This window comes from Bombus pyrosoma, linkage group LG5, assembly GCF_014825855.1.
Source record: "Bombus pyrosoma isolate SC7728 linkage group LG5, ASM1482585v1, whole genome shotgun sequence".
Lineage (NCBI taxonomy): Eukaryota > Metazoa > Arthropoda > Insecta > Hymenoptera > Apidae > Bombus > Bombus pyrosoma.
The window spans coordinates 5490330-5510465 of record NC_057774.1 but is presented as its reverse complement, the minus strand read 5'-3'; the positions used below and the strand labels follow the sequence as shown (position 1 = coordinate 5510465).

Genomic DNA, 20136 nt, shown 5'->3' with positions numbered 1-20136 from the left:
TTTCCACGTTCCCTGAGTCGAAATCGACTCATCGATGCATATACCATTTACACGAATCGCTTTTGTATTCGAGCGTGTTCCAAAATTCTCTCGAATTCCTATCGGTGGTCCGACCCTTCCGCTATTTTCCATTAGCGTTTCCGGTTTCCTTGAGGCGCTCGATTTCGTCATCGATCGATCAAAGCACGGTCCATTAACGGATCGTTCAGCCTGTCTTACCAACATCGGGCAATTCCTGCAATTTAATCCTCGCCGCGAAACAACGATCCCTGTCCGATTATACCACGAATGGTTTTTCGATTCGGCGACGTAGTTCCATTCGAATCGCTCGGCAGGTCGAGCAGATGGGATTGCTAATTCGTGAAAAAAGATCTTGGAAGGGGAAACCGATAACACCAAGTTAACTGTCACAAACTTCCGTTCTTCCAGGCCAGATTCGGAATTTCCAGAGACATTCGAGCAACTTCCTCGTGGGATTATCAGATCCTACTGCGGAAGATCTATCGGAAAAACGCGTCTGGTAATGTTATCGATGATTTTCGTTTGTGGATTTCCAGCCAGTCCAAAGGTATACTGGATACGAGGGCAACCGATTCGAACCACGTTCAAATGAGATTTTGGTTTCCTGTTTTGGTGTCCTGTGGTGTAACGTTTAACGTAACGCCAGATAAGTAGTAACAGGAGCCTCCATGATAGTTATATTAATAACTTTGGTGTTCTTGCAGTACCGTTTTTATTTCTGGAACACACCATTTTTAGACCTTTTTACGTTACTTTCTTTTATTTCTGAAATGATTTTTTGAGAGTTCCTGCGCTACCTTTTTTAATTTCAGAAACTCTATTTTAACGTTTCTACATTGCCTTTTTCATTGCAAGAGTTGATTTTTCGAAAACCTTTCGTTCTTTCATTTATTACTACAACTATATTTTTAGTTTTTGCGTTAGTATTCTTTTTGTATTCTATTCTATTCTTTCTTTAGATATATTTATTAGAGTAGAACCTTCCTTAATATACACACCTTGTTATCATTTCCTGGTTGAGATTTTTTTTATGACTTTGTAGCCTCTGAACTTTCCTCGTAATAATCAATCAATGTGGAAATTGTCGAAAAAGTTATCTAACAACGTGGAATACAGTATGCAGTCCTGTGTATCACTGGATTAATCAGTGTAACACTGTTTTAATTTTGAATCTACTGGAAGAGCGACGATTGTACACACGTGGGTATCTCGCGTGCGTGTGACGCATTCGAGCAGAGAAAGCAGTAAAGTTAAAGGTACTTTAACCCCGGTCCTTGCGTGATCCTATCATGGCCCTGTTCGCTCTCTAATCGTCACGATTTCGTGCCCCGTATCCGCGTTTTTGCGAAATTAATACCTACTACCTGTTCGGTAAAACGCTTTAGCTCGTACGAGTTATTCGTGAAGATCAGAAATGATTTCCAGGTTTGTTCCGCCGAAATTGATCTATCTAGATCCTGTGCAATCTTTGTACCTACGAATAAAGTAGGTACGAATTGTTGTCGTGATTTTTCAGTAAGTCTGTACGTGACTTAAATTATCTATACATTTTAAATTATCATCAAATTAAACAAATTAAGACATAGCGTGAACAAATTTACAAAAATATTGAAAATTAGTGCTTCATCAAATGCTTTTGCACAATTCTATAAGAATTCTACATTTCAACTTTTGTTTCACTACTTTCACCTTGCAATTAAAACGAACCTAATCATATGTTTTTCCTACACAAACTCAATAAACAAATCAATTCCGAACAAATAAAAAATATTCGATCCTCGACAATCGTATCATCGATCCAGTCAATAATTCCGGAACTCTATTCAACTCGGTTCAATACAGGGCCACTTCACATTCGCATCGATCAATTCCATCAATCGTCGATTCGCAGGAAGCTCGTGACAGAGATCCAACCCGCCGATCCATCCGTTCGTGGATAGCCCTTTCATCGTCGAACAAAATGGCCGACCAAACAGCTCTGAATGAAGCGTACAAGCGTACACGCTCAAGGGAAGACCGTTACTCGTTCTGATCAACGCAAAAAGCGACCAAGAACACATATGGCTCGGTTCAAGGAAACCTCGATGAAGAGAGGAGATCTTGAATGAACCAAGGCAGCGTACGCGAATAGCAGCAATCCGTTTGTTATTATCCTCTTGGTCCTCTTCCGTTGCGAGAAGGCGTCGCTTCAAGTGTTATTCTCGAACGGATGCTCCTCTCTTTCTCTCTCGCTATTCCTGTTTCAAGTCGTTAAACTGTCTGGCCGTGTGTCATCGGTGTATCGTGCTGCTCGTACGTCACTTCACGGATCGGTCGATCCTTTATCGCGAGAACATCCCCCGGATCGGCAAGGGCTTCCTTAGGAAATTTGCTGCTTTAAATAAACCCAGCGACGACACTCTTCGCAGTGGTCTTACTGGCTGCAAAGGTGGAAGCTTTATTATACTTTATTCGGTTCTATGTTGAATTATCGAGGAGCTTCTTTTTAATCTACATCCTTCATACTTTTTAAACTATATCTTTTCGATCATTTTCGACCTAATCATATTTTAAATTAATTTGAGGAAAACACATAAGAGTCCTTGTTAACGTGTACAATTCCTCGCTTTTTCTTATGAAACATTAAAAATGTTTAATTCGATAACAGAATTGGGACATAAAAACTCGAAGACTATGATAGAGTTAATTATAATGTCGTTAACTTTACACCTCTGCCATTATAATAGCATGTTAATTTATTTATCTATTCTGGATGGTCGAAAAATAAATAAGTTCAGAAGCTTTTAAAAATATATTTACAATAGTTTGTCAATGACCCTAATTTCATTGTCTTCGGCCAAGCTTATTACGTTTCCTAGCCGAGAGCAATTGTTAGTTTGTCTTACTTTCGCGTCCTGGCCTCGTCTTCTAAGTATAGAAACGAGTTCATAAGTAGCGACTCAAAGGCGCACCGCGTATCCCTATAAATCTGCCTCCAGATTTCTGTCCCCGTTCGTTTCTCGCTACGGCCGTCTCGAAATATGTAATTATTGCCGAGACGCTTGTTTCTGTTTGCCTTCCAAACAGACACCCGTCCATTGCCGAACGTTCCTCGTAAAACCGTGGGACGAAAGAAAATTGAATTTACAAAAATGAAATTGCGGTGTGTAAGGAAACAGTAAACCTTGACCTTAAGTTCCAAAGAAACATGTGCATATCGGGAACATGGCGAAAGAGATAACGTGGCCTCCGTCGATTTTTTCGCCTATTCCTTAAAATACATTTACATCTTACCAACAGAAATGAGTTTAGTGGCAAAAGCAACTCGCAACGTAGAATTTTCAGCTAATATTTTTCATTAGTCAAAGCACCTTCCTACCTTACAGTTTCGTTCGATTTTCAAAAACGCTTCACTCTGTCGCATACAGATCCAGTCTGTTCGAATCTGTGATTAACTTCAATTACAGTTACAAATATTTTCTGATATTTCTTTTTATCATGCGATTAATCCGATCTAATACTCACCTGGCAGAGATCGGTCTTACACGAACTGCCACCTTGATGTTCGCCATATTGCCATCGCGTGGACAACAATAATTAGCATCAGCTGGCTCCCATCGTAGTTAAGTGGCTTGTATCCGTGGTACATCCAAGCAAGAGCGATCGAGCGAAACCGTCCAACAGACGACGCAACGTCGAAAGATCGGCCACGTTACATTTTGTACCGTCACGTTAAACGACCGAATGACGATGCACACGGAGAAGAGAAGTCGAAAGGAGCTGTACGTGCACTGGCCGGGTGCGATGAAAATACCCTCGAGTCGCTTCCAAGACCATACGCCGCCGATGGTTTACCCCACCCAGAGAGAGAACTCGGCCGAACTCGTAACATTTTGCCTAAACTCCTGCGGACACTCCGCTGCTGTGGTTTAAGTGATGCAGCATTTTCTTGTCGTATCCTTGCTCGCAAATTGTTGCGAGTTATTGAAAATAACGAAGGATTACTGCCCTCTATAGTAGATACCCTGGATTAACGCTTATTTTGATTATAATTCTATTATTCTCTCCTGAAACAGCTTGGTTATTCGATCGTAATCTTCAACGTTTGTAAACTTCTTGAGATAGATCGGTACTACTTGAGGTAATTAAGGAACCACACGTGGTCTAGTAAATGTAGCGTGTCTCGCGATACGTACATATATACTCATAATAAGCCGGATGTTTGATAAACACGCTTAAGTAAATATCGTGTTAGATTATAAGCATGAGTAGTAGGCGCGTCTAATTTGTTCAACCTGTACGCGTTGTACTACACCCTCTGATCTTGTGAGAAAAAGGAAATAGGTCTTCTTCTTGAAGAAAGATGTAATAAATAAGAAAAGACGTTTTTAGCAATGATCATGAAAGGAAATATTCCATCGATTAGTATTAAATCATTTATCGTTAAAAATTCTCTGTTTCTTAGTTTATTGTAAGAATTTCTATCTCGATTCCAATTGTCTTTGGATGCGATCTACACCAGAAGATATCCATCGATCTTAAGAACGAGAAAGAAAACACGAACTTTCCGTCGACACTTTGTTTTACACGGATATTTTTAGGCTAGTGGAACGACTAAAGTACTTATATTCTCTGTAAGTTGAGTCATCATGGGACGCCGTCTACAATCGTAAAGCTTGTCGTACAAACATCTACGTTCATTGGTGAGACCATTAATCGCCTTCGGTGGCTGTAAGGACCGTGAAGTATGAGAACGACGTACTCAGAACCTGCAAAACAGACAAGATTCCATAAGAAAAAGCTTCGGGTGCTCGAGCGAAACGACCATCTCTTTCTCATAATAAATAACGCGGATCCTTCAAAAAATTTTTATTCACCATTGAGAAGCTCTCCAAGGACATGGCATAGAACTTTGCCGCGGTGATTTTGCTGGGAATCCTCGCGCGCATCATCATGATCTGAAGATTCTGGCTGAATCTACTGCCGATCCATCCACTGCCATAAGCGGAGTCACCCACTGCTCCGCTCTATATTATCATTGATCAGCGATCATTTCAATACGACTTTATAATTTAAATTCTTGAAATTCTTCTGAATTTTCAATAAAATTTGTCAAACAGCTTCTTTTATGAAAGCGAGTGTAATTTTTAAAATCACCTCGTCGATCAAGCCATTTCCACTGAAGCTGAACATGAACAGCTCAAGAATGGCCGAGTTCAAGAAGGTCGAATATTTCATCAGGCGACCCTTGTCCTTCATCATCTAGAAAGGTCACTTTTTATCGACGATGACTTGACTCGTGAGCATCGAGCGGACGCACCGAGGTAATCTGGAATCCCGCGAAGCAGATCAGGCCGGTGCTAATGACGAATTGCCCCAAAGCCAGAACATTTATGATCCTTTCCAGTGCATCTGCGTACCTGCGAACAGATTATTCCACGCGAACGTAGAGCAGTATATCTTATTGGTAATTGATCGTCTAGAAAAATGTCTGCGACAGAATTACTAAAAAAAAACTCAATAGATATTATTACAACGATGATTATAGATAAATATATAGACTGATAATGTTTATGCATTTATGAGAAATTTAAATACACATAATATGCAAATTTATAAAAAATATAGAAAATAAATGTTAATATATGAAACAAATCTTTATTTAGATTTCATTTCATTAATTATATTCATGAAAATGGGCATTTGCCCATTTAAACATTCGTAATCTAGTATAAATTGTAATTTAATATAGTTCAGAATAATAGCAACTGATATTGCTCTATCTACCGTGCAACAACATCATACATCCAACAAATTAAAGTGCAAATTCGTGATAGGACAAGTGACGCCCACTCTATCGCTTTCTGGTGACGAATCACGTAATTGCTCATGATAGCGGTAGAATTAGGATCTTCTCCACTGAGAGCCTCCAGCCTTTTCCGCAAAACTGCAAACTTGCCCGAACCGTGCATTATTACCACCAGATTGAAACTGGTAGCACCGGCAATCATACTTCCGCCAAAGCCACCCGCTGTTACGTTAAAGAAATAAAGGCACTCAAACACCGGTGATATGGTATGATTAATAAAAAAATAGCCTCGAAACGGAAGTACCCTTTCGTTGCTACCAAACGCGTAAATCTGCAACAGAATTGTGCTTATTATTATTATTTAATGTTTCATCGAACGTTATCGTTATATGTAAAATTACACAGATGTGAATCTAGTGTATTTTTAGGTTGAATGAGAGTGTGAACGATCTATCTATCTGTAAATCAATCTTATTTCGTAGCCGGTAGACAGAAATTAATAATATATATAGTACACGTTATAATATTCAGCAAGTGAAACAAATTTGTGCTCAAGTTCCATTTCCTTAATTATATTCATAAAAATATGAATTTGCATAAGCATACAATTTATCCATGAGCAGTTTAAGTAAAACATTTTCAAGTTTTAAAATTCTGTCATTGAGTTCAGACATTTTCAAACTAAAATTCTCCAATTGAATTCAAACGCATACCTCTAAAAACGGGATACACATGAACAGTACAATCGTCATAGCCACGGTACTGATAAAATATTTCGCGAGACGAAAGGCAAACATCGTTTTCTTCGCTAAAATTGTTCGATCTTCGTGAGAAGACAAGATCCAATCCTCTTTCATCGTCTTCACCACGTAGAGCATGTCCTTCTGATGGAGCGAGTACACTAGCAAACGGACTACACAGAGGTAAAATGCTGTACAAATCAGTGCGCATTCGGTCGCTTCATTCAAGTCATCTATATTGTGAACTACGTCGGCTGTCACCGCGATGGACATCACTACCGCCTGAAAATTCAATCTCTCAATACCATTCTCTTAATTCTGGTGAAGTATTGGGTTATTCGGAAAGTTCGTAGCGTTTTGAAGATTAAAAGTAAAGATTAATCGATAATTCTACTTGAACATCAGATACAGTAATGAACGGGATGAATTCGAGATTAGTCAATATGGAAGGTATTTAACGACATAACGTTCACCAACGTTAACTCGCAAAAAGCTTTTTTTTTCAATAAGAAGAAATAAAATACTACAGAATCTATAAAAACCACTTGAAACCATTTACCGTTGAAAGATTGTTTGGAAAAGCAATCTTACAAAAGAAACAAGCTAGATATAAATTGTTTAATAAAATCCTAATTCTATAAAAAGAACATTATTTTTAAACATTTTTCCAAATTTCGCTACGAACAAATTAATAAATTATCAACTAACTAATTCTCCACTTTAAATCTCGAGAATATAAATAGCGCCGAGACTTCCATTTAACTCGAAGTTAATTCTACTTGATCAGAGCTTACATTTACTGTTTGATTTTATTGCATCCTAATACCTTTGTTAAATAATACATCGATGTATTGCAGCACTTACCAGAAAAAACATACAGAACAAGTGGAATCTTCTAAGTAATATTGTTCCCTTGCTACTGTCCTCCTCCAATGGCCAGATGGAAATTATTTTTGCGGTTATCATGATTGGTTTAATCAATTCATCGTACTCTTTACCAGAGAATTGTTGATCACTCATTTCCATGGCTCGATGCGAATTTCAAACGGTCTTGTTTCTTTGCCAAATCGTATGACTTACGATAAAACAGATTTATTCTAGCACGAGTTCTAGCACGAGTTCTAGCACGAGTTCTAGCACGACTTCTAGCACGAGTCGCTTGGACAAATGAGACGACAAAAAATCGCAAAAAATGTCGCTGCAGTCTAACGCAAAATCGATCGAAAACATAAATGATAGTTATCCTACTGCAATGGGAGGATCGTGACAATTCACAGTGATTGAAACTTTATGATAGTTAGGTACTTCGTGTAACTTCTTTTCACTGGGAGTGGCGGAACAGCTTACCGCGTGGAGAGATAACTGTAGTTATGAAAATATGCAACTTTGTTAAAACTACTGTATATGATTTTCCTTCTATATTCGATGTAATGTTCTTCCTTTTCTTTTTTCTCTCCCTCCTTTTACAAGTCAAATTCCGGTCCTCGCAAAAGTTTCAGTACATATGTATAATTTCGATGAAATAATATAAAGGACGACACATAATCGTAATTATGATATGCAGAATGTAGCTAAGAATGCTGAGTATATTTTTCTTATACCTCGTGATATAATTTAAAATTAAAATCTGCAATTTGTATTCCCGGTTTTAAAATACGAATATCACGCCATCTTACACAAAAAGTTAGAAATTTCTGAATATGAAACATCATAAACTTCTATTGATAACCATGAAAGTACCATGGATAATAAATAAACGCACATATATATGTATCGATAAGATACAGAATAGATGTGACGTTTAATGCTTTTTCGTGTCTCATGTTTTAGGAATCACCTGATTTCCTATACCATTTTCGTATCGCATGCGACGTTATCGATCCAGTATAGTAGTGATATGTATACCATCATTGACTAAAAACAATATAAACGCGATATTAAATGAGTCTTCGTGTTTCGCGTTCTGAAATACCGACTTCGGAAAAAATCAGAGTATTTTTCACGCCCTTTGCAATGTAGAACGTCGCCTCACGACGATTATAATTATGTAAGAGTAAGAATTTGTTTTCTGATCCGGTGAAATTTTTACATCATATAATTCAAACATATTGATATATCAACTCTCATTTTTCTTAATATACAATATATATATAATTATGAAATAAGATCATTTATAATAATTTTAAATAACGCAACAACAAATTAAAAAAATTCATCGATATCGAACAGATATATTGTTCAACAGTATTTCCATTAACAAACGTCCAGAGGGATGCTGAAAAAGAAATAAATCCAATAGCCAGAAGGGCGATCCACTCGATAGAATCCCGAACATATCGCGAGTGGAAAATATTTTTCTATTTCGCAACACTAATTTACTAAATTCATAATCATAAAATAGAAATTTCTCGAAATAAATTGTGAGGAGTGCTTTATGATATTTGCAATGCTATTTAATTTGTTAGTGACAAAAAAAAAGAAGAAAAAAAGAAAGAAAAAATGAAAACTTCGTGGGAGCATACACCGCAGTAGGATGTTTTAATCATTCACGCAACACTAATAAATACTAATGTATGCACTCATACTTCAACATACGCAACGCTAATATCGAAATGTCGAAGTGCAGCTACATTCGAAGCTGCCGATGCTTGATCACCTTTTTGCAACTGTCTTCGTTGCATCAGGTGATCCAGGAACAGGAACAGGTTTCCACAATCTCAGTGGAAGAAGTTTGGGCATTTCATAGACGCAACACTACGCATAGGAACACGATCATTCATCAACGCAACGCTAATTCTTAAAATGAATCTAATGTAAAGTTACTATTTATAAATGAAAAAAAACTACTTCAATTATGCGCGATGATCCCAAATCGCAACGCTACAAAATTAATTCAAAATTAACATCATTTGAATTCAATTTAAAATAAAACAAAACGCGACAAATTTAAATTCTATTCTTTAATAAATTCTTATAATTATTCACAATAGAAAATATTGAGTACAATCGCGACATCTTATAACTTGCAACACTAAAGCAAACGCGGTCGTCTTTTCATCGCAACGCTAATCCAAACCGAAGTGAGTATTTTCTCGCAACTCTAATTGTTAAACGCGAAATTTGGGTTCGCAACTCTAACTGTTAACGCGAAATTTGAATTCGCAACTCTAATTCAAACCTTATTTACTCACTCGCAACGCTAATTGAAAAATCACGATTAGCCCAATATGACGATGGGCCGACATGTACGTCGGCAAACAAACAAATCACAACTAATACTACTACAAATACTAAAAGCGAGTACAGTGACAAAGTAGTAACGAGAATGACTTTCCATCCTCTGGATGATCCAGAAGATGAAAAGCCATTAGTAGTTGCCCTCTTGCATGGCAATTTGCCGGGCCTCTTCGGCTCGTAGCCTCTTCTTTCTTCGGGCGCGATGCCCGCTGAAACTTACATCTAAGCTCGAGACTTTCTAAATCGCAAACCAAAAAATAACGTACAAAGGTGAAATAAAAACATAAATCGCGAAAGCTGATCCAAATACACATGGATGAACAACGATCATATAGAGATCGCTGTCCGTTCGCATGTGCATGCTCGAGCAATGTTAACGTTCGTGTCGAAACCCAATCGCGATCACGACCGCGAAATTCAAAAAATCGATGGGCAAAGCCCATATAATCGATGGGCAGAGACGATGGCATGTTCCATTCGTGCCAGCTTCACCGTCGATTTTTCGAATGAAATTTCCTGAAACAGGTTGGACACGCGAAAACGCGCCTACCCGACGAGAGACTGTGCCAACCTGCCCGGCCCTACCTACTTATAGTAAACAATCATACCAGAAAATATACTACCTATCCTACCCGGAAACCTATATTTAAGATTAAAAAAGATAGCAAAACAAGCACGCCAACACATTCACTCCACGGTTCTCACACATAACCCGGGCGCAAAGGCCTACACTAGAGAGACGTCCCGGGACGCCTCCGACACCCGAGTTTGGCATACAACAAGCACACTCTAATGTTACGTACCATTTTCCTGAAATCGACTGACGAAGGCTAGCGACCATTGCGTACAACGCGATAAAAGTTAATCTCAATTTTAATTACAAATATTTCTAATTTAGAGAGTATGTTTATTTTTCAAAGAAATTCTAGATGGTACGAAATATGGTACCATTTATTATAATTTAACAATAAATTAGTGATACTAATATCTCTGATTCTCTGTATTCGATAAATAATCTTTGTTTTTACAGGTTGTGATTTTTTATTATTTAGATCTATAGTAAATGGGAGAAGTACCAAAACGACGCAATTCCACAGCCTAACCACACACACTATGTAGAAAATACGTCGTGCACGATACGCTAACTCATCGTTAGTCGCTTACAAATCATTATAAAATCAATGGTCATCGTACTCATTGCCTTTCTCTCACCCAAGTAGCACCTGGGCACGTGAGTGAGATCCTGGCATTGAATACGGAAGGGGTTAAACCTGAAAATCCTAACTAAAAAGCGTATTAGTGCATCTAATTTGTATTTAACGGGCTAATCTTTCTTTATTTTGCATTTTCAAACTTTATCTCTATTACTATCCCTATATAGTCTAGATTATTAATTTAATAATTTACCGAAATACTAATATTGAATTTATTTATAGAAAATAGCATAAATAAGATCAATGCAATATGATTCATTCAAATAATTGACACTATAAATTATTGAAATTACATTACAAAAGAAACAAACTGATACTGAGTAAGAAATTTATTTAATAATTGACTCAAAATTAAATATTAATGCAAACAACCTAAGGCAATCCCTTCATCAAAGCACATTTTCGAAAGTACGAAAGCAGTGTTCAGAACTTGTTGCTTTGATTCCAAAATTTGCCTGTCGCGAAACTTCTTCTTGCACATAAAATTCAATACATTTTTGACGGCAGCATTGAACTTTAATATCTCTATATTTATATTTTGAATCAATAGCCAAACTCGAAAATGAAGGGCAAACAATTAAATCCTTTGAAATAATGTCATTAGAAAACAGGAGGTGAAATAAAAATGACTTATTATTATCATTATCATTAGATATGTAATAATTGCAATTTTTGATGCAACGAAGTCGGAGGGTATGCGACTTTATTACTACGAAATATTTAATTAACTTATTGCAATTCTCAGTAAATAGACATTCCGGCTTTAAAAATAATTATAGTGAATATATCTTCAATCACAAATATTCAAATTAATTATTAATATAATATCGTTTATATCAGTTAGTACTATTATCGATATTATTAATATAAAATTTGTCAGTATCATGTAATTGATATAAAAAAAAACGCGATATGCAAGAAGACCTATCCTGAACTAATAAATAATACATAGAAAAAATGTTACTACTCACGGATATAACAAATATCCGCAGTCACTGTACGCGCAAAAAATTCTACGTAAATTACAACGAATCACCCGTGTCGGTTCAGACCTTTTGTCCTACGACATGATTGAGTGACCGGAGGAACAAAAATGCATGCGACTTACGATATGATGTAAAGAACGTAATCATCGATGGTAGACTATGACGTAGGGAAGGTCATTGTGTAGATCGTCATCAAGAAGGAGCCATGCAATGCCATGGAAGAAAACTGTAACTAAACATGGAATATTATAATTTGTTCTGAAGGAAAATGTTAATTATCTGAAAAATTTGAAATAGTGGAATATTAATCTCTATTAAAATTATAATGACGATATTCAATTCAAGAATAACAAATTTAAATAACAAGGAATAAAATTAAGTATAGATAGAAAATTACTTACATTTTTGGCTTTTGAAGCTCTACTAGGTTCTTTTCAGGAAACAGGAAAAAGAGGAAGGAGTAATAAACCTTTAACAAAATATGAATTATTATATATAAATAATACATATGTATGAATAATTTCTTTTCATGACTAATTTATTATGAAAACTAAGCGAAGATCAAACAATTTGAAATAATGAAATACTAAATAATGAAAAGATGAAGTATGATAAACATTTTTATTGTGTATTTCAATATTGAAACTTTAAAATTTTATATCAATAGAAATTAATAGTAGTTCAATTAAAATACGAATAGTAAAATTAATTAGAACACAGTATACAGGAATACTTATATTATTGAGTTCCAGGAGAGGCTGTATCCCCTTGCGAAACCTGCGACTCTACTACTGAAAGCGAATGTTTAAAAAGATGTATAAAAAAAAGAAAAAAGAGGACTATTAACACGTCCGTAGTTAAGTAACAATCGGCGAACACACTGACTTTCTACAAATGTTATTTTGCAGCTAACACTGACTCTACCAACCGCATTGCGCGCGGTCACAGACATTCTCTGAAAAAAAGTTGTGTTAGCAAGGAAGCAGAGAAGGAGGCTGAACATTTGTTTACGAAATACTGTTGCTTCTCGAAACTTATATACCATATATTGATTATTTATTTTTTATCAATAAGCAGGTATTCCATATACATATTACATATACAAGAAAATGGAATATACGTGCAATATTACAAACACTGTTTATGCATTGTAAAATATTTTCTAACATATTTCCAAATATTTATTACTATTCTAAAATATGAAACCAATTCTACAAGAAAAATTCAATTGTGAATGTTCGTTATCAGAGTTTGAAATATGGCTTTTACTAATATATTACGTTGTACTTTATGGAGATTTGACAATGCTTGTGATAAATTGAACTTTCTTAACTAAACATGACTGAAGTGATTATAGTATATATATATATATATCGCACCGAAACGTGTCTGAGCAAATTTTATTCGGAAAACAGTAAACTGTTTTTCTCGTACAAATATATAAAAATATAATAACATTACGATAGACTATCTTCTAATAATAATTAAATGATTCGTATAATTTGCCATACATTGATATAAAAACATTAATTACTTAATGATATATCCGATTATTAATGATGATCTATATACCCGAAATATTTTTAAGAAATCATTTCTATAATCACTTTTTCTTTTGTTTTAATATTTTCAACAAATTATACAACTATTTATAAAATAATGTCATTAAATATCAATTGTAAGTTATATAGCAATTATGTAGCAAATATCGATTATCTTTGATCCAATAAAAGGGAAAATAAACGTGTACATACGTTTAGCTTATTGTAATAGTTCAATCATTACCAAGTTTGCATTAGAAATCGACCAATTATTAATTAATTAATATCTGTGGCGTCCATTATCTCATCCGTAAACCCCTATTCTTTGCCATTTACTAGTGATCTGTAACCATCTGTACCCAATAAAGAAAACCAACAATTTCAAATAAATGTATGATGAAACCAAAAATTTATAATAATAGAACAAATTATAATAAAATAAAGCAATAATAGAACCCAAATTCTATTTCAAAGGCCGGTAATATGAACTATCGATGACTCTAATCGTCAGATATGCAGTCAACGATAAAAGTACAGGGAAAGTTTCGCAAAACCACTTAATTTTATTCAAATAATAATTAATAAGTAATTAAATAAGAACGTACTATTTAAATGAAGCAGGCGGGAGTGTAAAAATAATGATAAAGTCGAAATGAAAGTACTAATAACGACGAGTACTACCGCAATCTTTACTCCACAAATTTCAGCAATAGAATTGCTCCTATGAATTGCGAGTGACGCAACATTTTACGCCAATAGAAATGCTCCATTTGAGTTTGCACTATTCTGCGTCAATAGGAACGCCCGATTTGAATTCGCAATATTTTGCACCAATAGAAGCGCCCGATTTTTCTATATAGAAGCGCGCACAAATGTTATCTATTCAAATAGTCTAATTAAATTGGTAAATAGAAAACATATTTAAGATAATATTCGTTAATAATTATAAATAAAATTATATTCTTAGTGAAAATTTTGTATATGTTATACGACTAAAGCTACTATTATTAAATAAAATATCGTATTAGTAAAAATACCATTACGATACATTATTTAATTATTTATAATATCATTAATAACTATATTTCAATAATTCAAATATTTTAACAAAAAAAGTACAAAATGAAAAATTTGTTCTATCCTGTTTTATGAATGTCTTAATTAAAAATAAATTTCATTTTTAAAATTATTTAAAATATAATTATAAATTATAATAATTATAAATCAATTAAATGTTTCCAATTGTGAACAATTTATTATCACTGTTTACTTTGCTATTAATTGATGTATAAATTATAAAATTTTTATTTTGTAACACATGCTAAGGTAATTTTGTGTTACAGTGATTTTAATTTAAACCAATACCACACATACACATCTGTATGTGTAGATAGGTACCTCTCTGTGCTTATATGGGTTTCATTAAAGCGACACTCACTGTGCAACTGTGGAGCTAACCATAAGTTGAAGTTATTCTCTTGTTCATAACCTATTGAAAGTAGAATGTAATTCTTTTTTCGTTTTAGAAATATTAAAATAAGACATGCAACATCAAAATAAAAGTTTGAATCATTTATAATGATGGCTGTACCACCTTCTTTTGGACTTAGTGATATTGTACATTTGAACGTTGGTGGAACAAGGTACAAACAAAAGCGTTTACTTACCTTCAGGCATAGTATGATAAATATATAATCTTTTGTAATTGTTAATCGACAACTAAATGCTATTATAAAATTTAGAAAGTGATACTTTTTAAGATATTTTCGTAATTATCTGAAATTATTCATTATCTAGGTTTTCAACATCAAAGCAGACGCTAACATGGGTTCCAGATTCATTTTTTACAGCTTTATTAAGTAACAGAATTGCCAGTCACAGAGATGAAATTGGTGCATTATTTATAGATAGAGATCCAAAATTATTTTCTATTATATTAAATTATCTTCGTACAAAGGATATTGATTTAAAGAATGTAGATCTTCGAACATTGAGACACGAAGCTGAATATTATGGTATTACTCCATTGGTTAAGAGATTAATGCTATGCGAAGATTTAACTCAGTCTTCTTGTGGAGATGTTTTATTTTATGGTTATTTACCACCACCAAGTAAGATTAATCAACCATCTTTAATTAAGAAAAATATATATAAAATGCAATTGTACTTAGATTTTATATATTATAATTGGAAAGGTATACCATTGCAAGAACCTACTACTGTTGCATCAAATGTAGGAGATGTGTCTGTTCATGGCAGAAGTCCTGCCAATAATACGAATTCCAGAGCGGATGTACCATCTACCTCCCAAATTACAACTCCTGGAACTTCTAATAGCCACAATAATAATGGTACAAAACATATATTCATTAATTTTATTTATTTATTAATTACTGCAAATATCTAATACACATTTACTTTAGGACAACAAAACCATAAAGGAGTACTTAATAGTCATATGCGAAATTCTTCATTAGATTATAGAATCCAACAAAAAGGCTTACCACATTCACGTACATCATCTCTAGATTTAAGACATGTTAGGAATAATTCAGCAGATTTAAATAAATTGTATAAAAATGATATAAGTTTAGTATTTGGGCCTCAACAAGGTAAACATATAATTATTTTATTTGTGATTCTAGTAAAAAAATAGTATTACAACATATTTTTTTATATAGTTTCATCATGGGTTGATCCCTTAAGAGTTCAGATCATAAAAGCACATCATAATTGGATTGTAATTGCTTATGCTCATTTTATAACATGTTATCGACTTAAAGACTCATCTGGTTGGCAACATGCATTTACTAGTCCTCACATTGAATCAGTAATTGAAAGAGTGGCAATAACATCAAAATTAAGTACCAGTGGCGATGTTAAAATGGTTGCGATTTCTTATGGAAATCAGGTCAGATTATGGAGTATTTCAGCAAATGGAATGAAGAATATTGGTACATTTAATCTAAATGTTCGTGTGGAATATTTATTTTTTATTGGGAGCCAATTAGTTGCTCTATCTCCTACTGACAAAATCGGTGTATGGCATGCTATGACACATCATTGGCAAATACAAGATGTAGTACCTATTTTGTCATTTGACACAGCTGGTTCGTTTCTTCTATTAGGCTGCAACAATGGATCTATTTATTATATTGGTAATAAAAAATTATAATACTTTTAAAACAAAATAGATTTTATAATTATCACTGAATAGACAATTAATTTTCAGACATGGAAAAGTTTCCTTTAAGAATGAAGGACAATGACTTACTTGTAACTGAATTATACCGCGATCCAAACTATGATCCCATTACTGCCATATCTGTATATTTAACACCAAAAACATGTAAGTTTTAATATTCATTTTTCATATTGCAATATTATACTGGTAAATAGTTAAATATAAAAGTTGTAGGTAAATGATAATTAATTTATGGTTCGTAATATTGAATATTACAGTATCTCTATTACAGAAATGTCTTTTCCAGTGACGTACAAATAAGTGGACTAAAATTTAATTATTAATCTGCTTGTATATTGAGGAATGTAATAACAAACGTCACTTTCATAATATATTTTTTTTACATTCTTTAATCATTGTACAACTTTTTTTATTATTTATATATCATTAATTAATTCTAATCACAAATTTCATTATGTATTTGTTCTTTGTAATAGAAAGTCTAATTTTTCTTTTACTTACATCAATAAGTGTCATATTTATTCAAGTACAAGTATCCTATTTTTTATTACAAAGTTCAATGCTGTATTTGAATATTAATAAGAGTTTATTATTACATTCTTTGCTTCATGATTTCGTACAACTGGATATATAGCACAAGGCAAGTATGGGTCGATATGACAATGTTCTACAATATTTTCACATTCAAGCCATAGTTCAAATTGACATATACATATTTCTCTACATTTTATATTGAACATAACACATTACTTTGAATACTAGTATTCATACCCTTCCTCTCCAGATATAGTATATCATTTTGTATCAAATCAATGCACAAATTCATATTCATATATTGCTTTTAATAGCACTTTTAATTAAAATCCTTTATGTAAAATCCTATATTTACATACATCAAAGAAGTAGCTTTTATTTATATTACTTTAAATTAGAACATACAAAAAGAAATAGTAATATATATCCAATCAACTACTGTCAAAAATACATTTAAAGCACTAATAATTATTTTTGTCTTAGACTACACACCCCGCTATCCTTATGCATCCAGTTGTACTTATTAACACTTTTATCTTTTTTTTACTTTATTACATGTCAAGTGACATAATAATATATTTATAGCGGCATCTGAGAGGGGAAGGAAAGGGAATAAACAACATATACCTCTGCTTGCATAGTTATCCTTTGTTTTAAACAATTCCAAATGCATATCAATATTATTTTATTTATTACATACATCATAATTATAATTTCGTTATATGCATTGTAAATATTTGTATACTTATCGTTTTTTCTAGTATATATACATAAAATTTTATTAAAATATAAATAATATAGTTAAAAAACATTCGAAATGACTGTTTATGAACATTTATTCTTTCTTAATCATCATGTTATAACGCATGTAATATGTACATAGGTCAATTATTAACGAAAATGAACATATTAATTAACGAATATAACATATATTATAAATGTATCTTCTTTCATTACTACAGTTTTCAATATATGTAATGTCGGTATCGTGTCATTTACATTTTATATTAAGACATGTAGTTACATTAAAAGATTTTAATATTTTAAAAAGAAATAGTGTAGAATAGTGTAGAATACTGTAATTTTATAATTTTTTTATACAGCTGTCTGTGGTAATTGGATTGAAATTGCATATGGTACAAAATCTGGCAGTGTTCGAGTTATTGTCCAACATCCTGAAACTGTTGGACATGGCCCACAACTGTTTCAAACATTTACTGTACATCAAAGTAGTGTAACGAAAGTATGTATCGTATTTACTTCTATTAAAGTGAATTTATAAATTCTCTACATATATAATAAATTATATTGTAGGTAACGTTGTCAGAAAAATATTTAGTATCCGTTTGTTCAGAATATAACCATGTTAGAAGTTGGGCGGTAACGAGGTTCCGAGGAATGATTTCTACTCAACCTGGTTCAACACCAGAAGCTAGTTTTAAAATTGTATCTTTAGAAGCAATTGAATCTTGCATTAGTTATAATGCTGGAAATGACTTTGGTATGTTATTATATGAAAAATTATTGTAATGTTATTAATAAGCAAAAGTTAATTACTTCACCTCAAACCTTAGGACCATTTGGTGAACAAGATGATGAACAAGTCTTTGTTCAAAAAGTTGTACCTGAGACAGATCAATTGTTTGTACGCTTAGCGTCAAATGGAAAGAGAGTCTGTGTAATCAAATCAGTAGATGGTAGTATTATAAGCTCCTTTTATGTGCATGAATGTGAAGGATCCAGCCGTATGGGTTCAAGACCCAGGCGTTTTATATTCACTGGTCATTCCAATGGTACCATTCAAATGTGGGACCTTACAACAGCTTTAGAACCATCTTTCTCTTCTACTCAAAGTAATATTCTTATTTTTTTCTTTTTTAATGAATAAAATAATATCAATTATAATACCAAACATGTTGATTGTAGATGTCTCTGGTGGTCCCACACCAGAAGAACTTTGGAAATTATTAGATCAATGTGATTTAAGTAACAGCCATTCCTCGACGCCATGTATTAGTCCATGTCCATCACTTATATCTACAGGTCCAAGTATAAAAACTAGCAATGTACTATTTCTTAATCAATCACAAAGTACTGATGCAACACCTGGACCTAGTCAAGTATGAAGGTAATATAGAAAAATGTATTTTATAGAAACTTTAAGAACTGATTTTTTATATTTAGAAATGATTTTCTTTATTTCGAATCATTGACAAAAGAATATTTACAATCACAGTTCCTAATATAACAATTTTAATAATTATAAATAGATATATTAGTTAAAATAAGGAACAATAATATGCATTTTCTTTGCATCACTTGAAATTTTACATTACATATTGTTCTTCAATAAATGATCTAATATTATACAAAATACAATTTGTAATTTCGTTCTAAAGTAATTTAAGGATTTTACGATTGTATATTTTATGTTACTATGTTATAAAAAGAATGAATTCATTCATGTTATAAATTCAGTTCTTTAAATATATTCAAAGTATATCAAATATCAAATTTTATCAACAATAAATTATAACTAAAATGTATGCATCAAAATGTACAAGATCAAATACACATTTGTTTTTGATCACATTTATGACATACACATGAGTTCTAAAATGGTTTTCCGAATAAAAGAATGTTATCTCAATATATAAACTTTTATATATTTCCTTGTATTTCTTTACTATATAAATACTTATACACATTTATGGCAAATATTGTAATACTGTTATCTGTTATTTCTGTGATTTAAATAAACAGTAAATGTATGTATTGCTAGTTCTTATATTAATGTAAATATGTTTCTGTATATGTAAGTAGAAAACAGTTAAGTAAATTTAAAATAAAAACTTTTTCATACTTGTACA

At 33.0% G+C, this 20136-nt stretch overlaps 2 protein-coding genes across 5 annotated transcripts; one reads left to right on the top strand and one right to left on the bottom strand.

Annotated features, from left to right (window-relative positions):
• Window positions 1-4526: 4526 nt before the first annotated feature.
• LOC122567996 (odorant receptor 13a-like) lies at window positions 4527-7903 on the bottom strand. Of its 3 annotated transcripts, none has more exons than XM_043727230.1 (7): window positions 7414-7903; window positions 6523-6831; window positions 5788-6140; window positions 5321-5420; window positions 5158-5262; window positions 4878-5027; window positions 4527-4769 (listed from the first exon to the last, which is right to left on the bottom strand). In XM_043727230.1, the coding sequence occupies exons 1-7, from the start codon at window positions 7573-7575 to the stop codon at window positions 4713-4715; spliced, it is 1236 nt and encodes a 411-aa protein (XP_043583165.1). In that variant the 5' UTR covers window positions 7576-7903; the 3' UTR covers window positions 4527-4712. The 3 variants fall into 3 exon arrangements, with proteins under 3 accessions (XP_043583165.1, XP_043583166.1, XP_043583167.1); XM_043727231.1 differs by having other exon boundaries at window positions 5806-6140; XM_043727232.1 differs by having other exon boundaries at window positions 5854-6140.
• Window positions 7904-14953: 7050 nt separating this feature from the next.
• On the top strand, window positions 14954-19916 carry LOC122567776 (SH3KBP1-binding protein 1). 2 transcript variants are annotated; one of them, XM_043726756.1, is made up of 11 exons: window positions 14954-15170; window positions 15325-15638; window positions 15723-15878; window positions 15951-16139; window positions 16209-16685; window positions 16760-16876; window positions 17367-17372; window positions 18370-18509; window positions 18581-18767; window positions 18841-19119; window positions 19193-19916. In XM_043726756.1, exons 1-11 carry the CDS (start codon window positions 15106-15108, stop codon window positions 19390-19392), a joined length of 2130 nt encoding a protein of 709 aa, XP_043582691.1. In that variant the 5' UTR covers window positions 14954-15105; the 3' UTR covers window positions 19393-19916. The 2 variants fall into 2 exon arrangements, with proteins under 2 accessions (XP_043582691.1, XP_043582692.1); XM_043726757.1 differs by lacking the exon at window positions 17367-17372.
• The last annotated feature ends 220 nt before the right edge of the window (window positions 19917-20136 follow it).

Bases quoted from the DNA above. Each gene is read 5' to 3' on its own strand.
- LOC122567996 (XM_043727230.1), bottom strand. From the start codon at position 7,575: ATGGAAATGAGTGATCAACAATTCTCTGGTAAAGAGTACGATGAATTG. The intron at 6,832-7,413 runs GTAAGTGCTGCA...TTGAATTTTCAG, and splicing joins TGTTCTGTATGTTTTTTCTG to GCGGTAGTGATGTCCATCGC. The intron at 5,263-5,320 runs GTGCGTCCGCTC...TGACCTTTCTAG, and splicing joins CGGGATTCCAGATTACCTCG to ATGATGAAGGACAAGGGTCG.
- LOC122567776 (XM_043726756.1), top strand. From the start codon at position 15,106: ATGATGGCTGTACCACCTTCTTTTGGACTTAGTGATATTGTACATTTG. The intron at 15,639-15,722 runs GTAAGATTAATC...ATAATTGGAAAG, and splicing joins TGGTTATTTACCACCACCAA to GTATACCATTGCAAGAACCT. The intron at 16,140-16,208 runs GTAAACATATAA...TTTTTTATATAG, and splicing joins AGTATTTGGGCCTCAACAAG to TTTCATCATGGGTTGATCCC.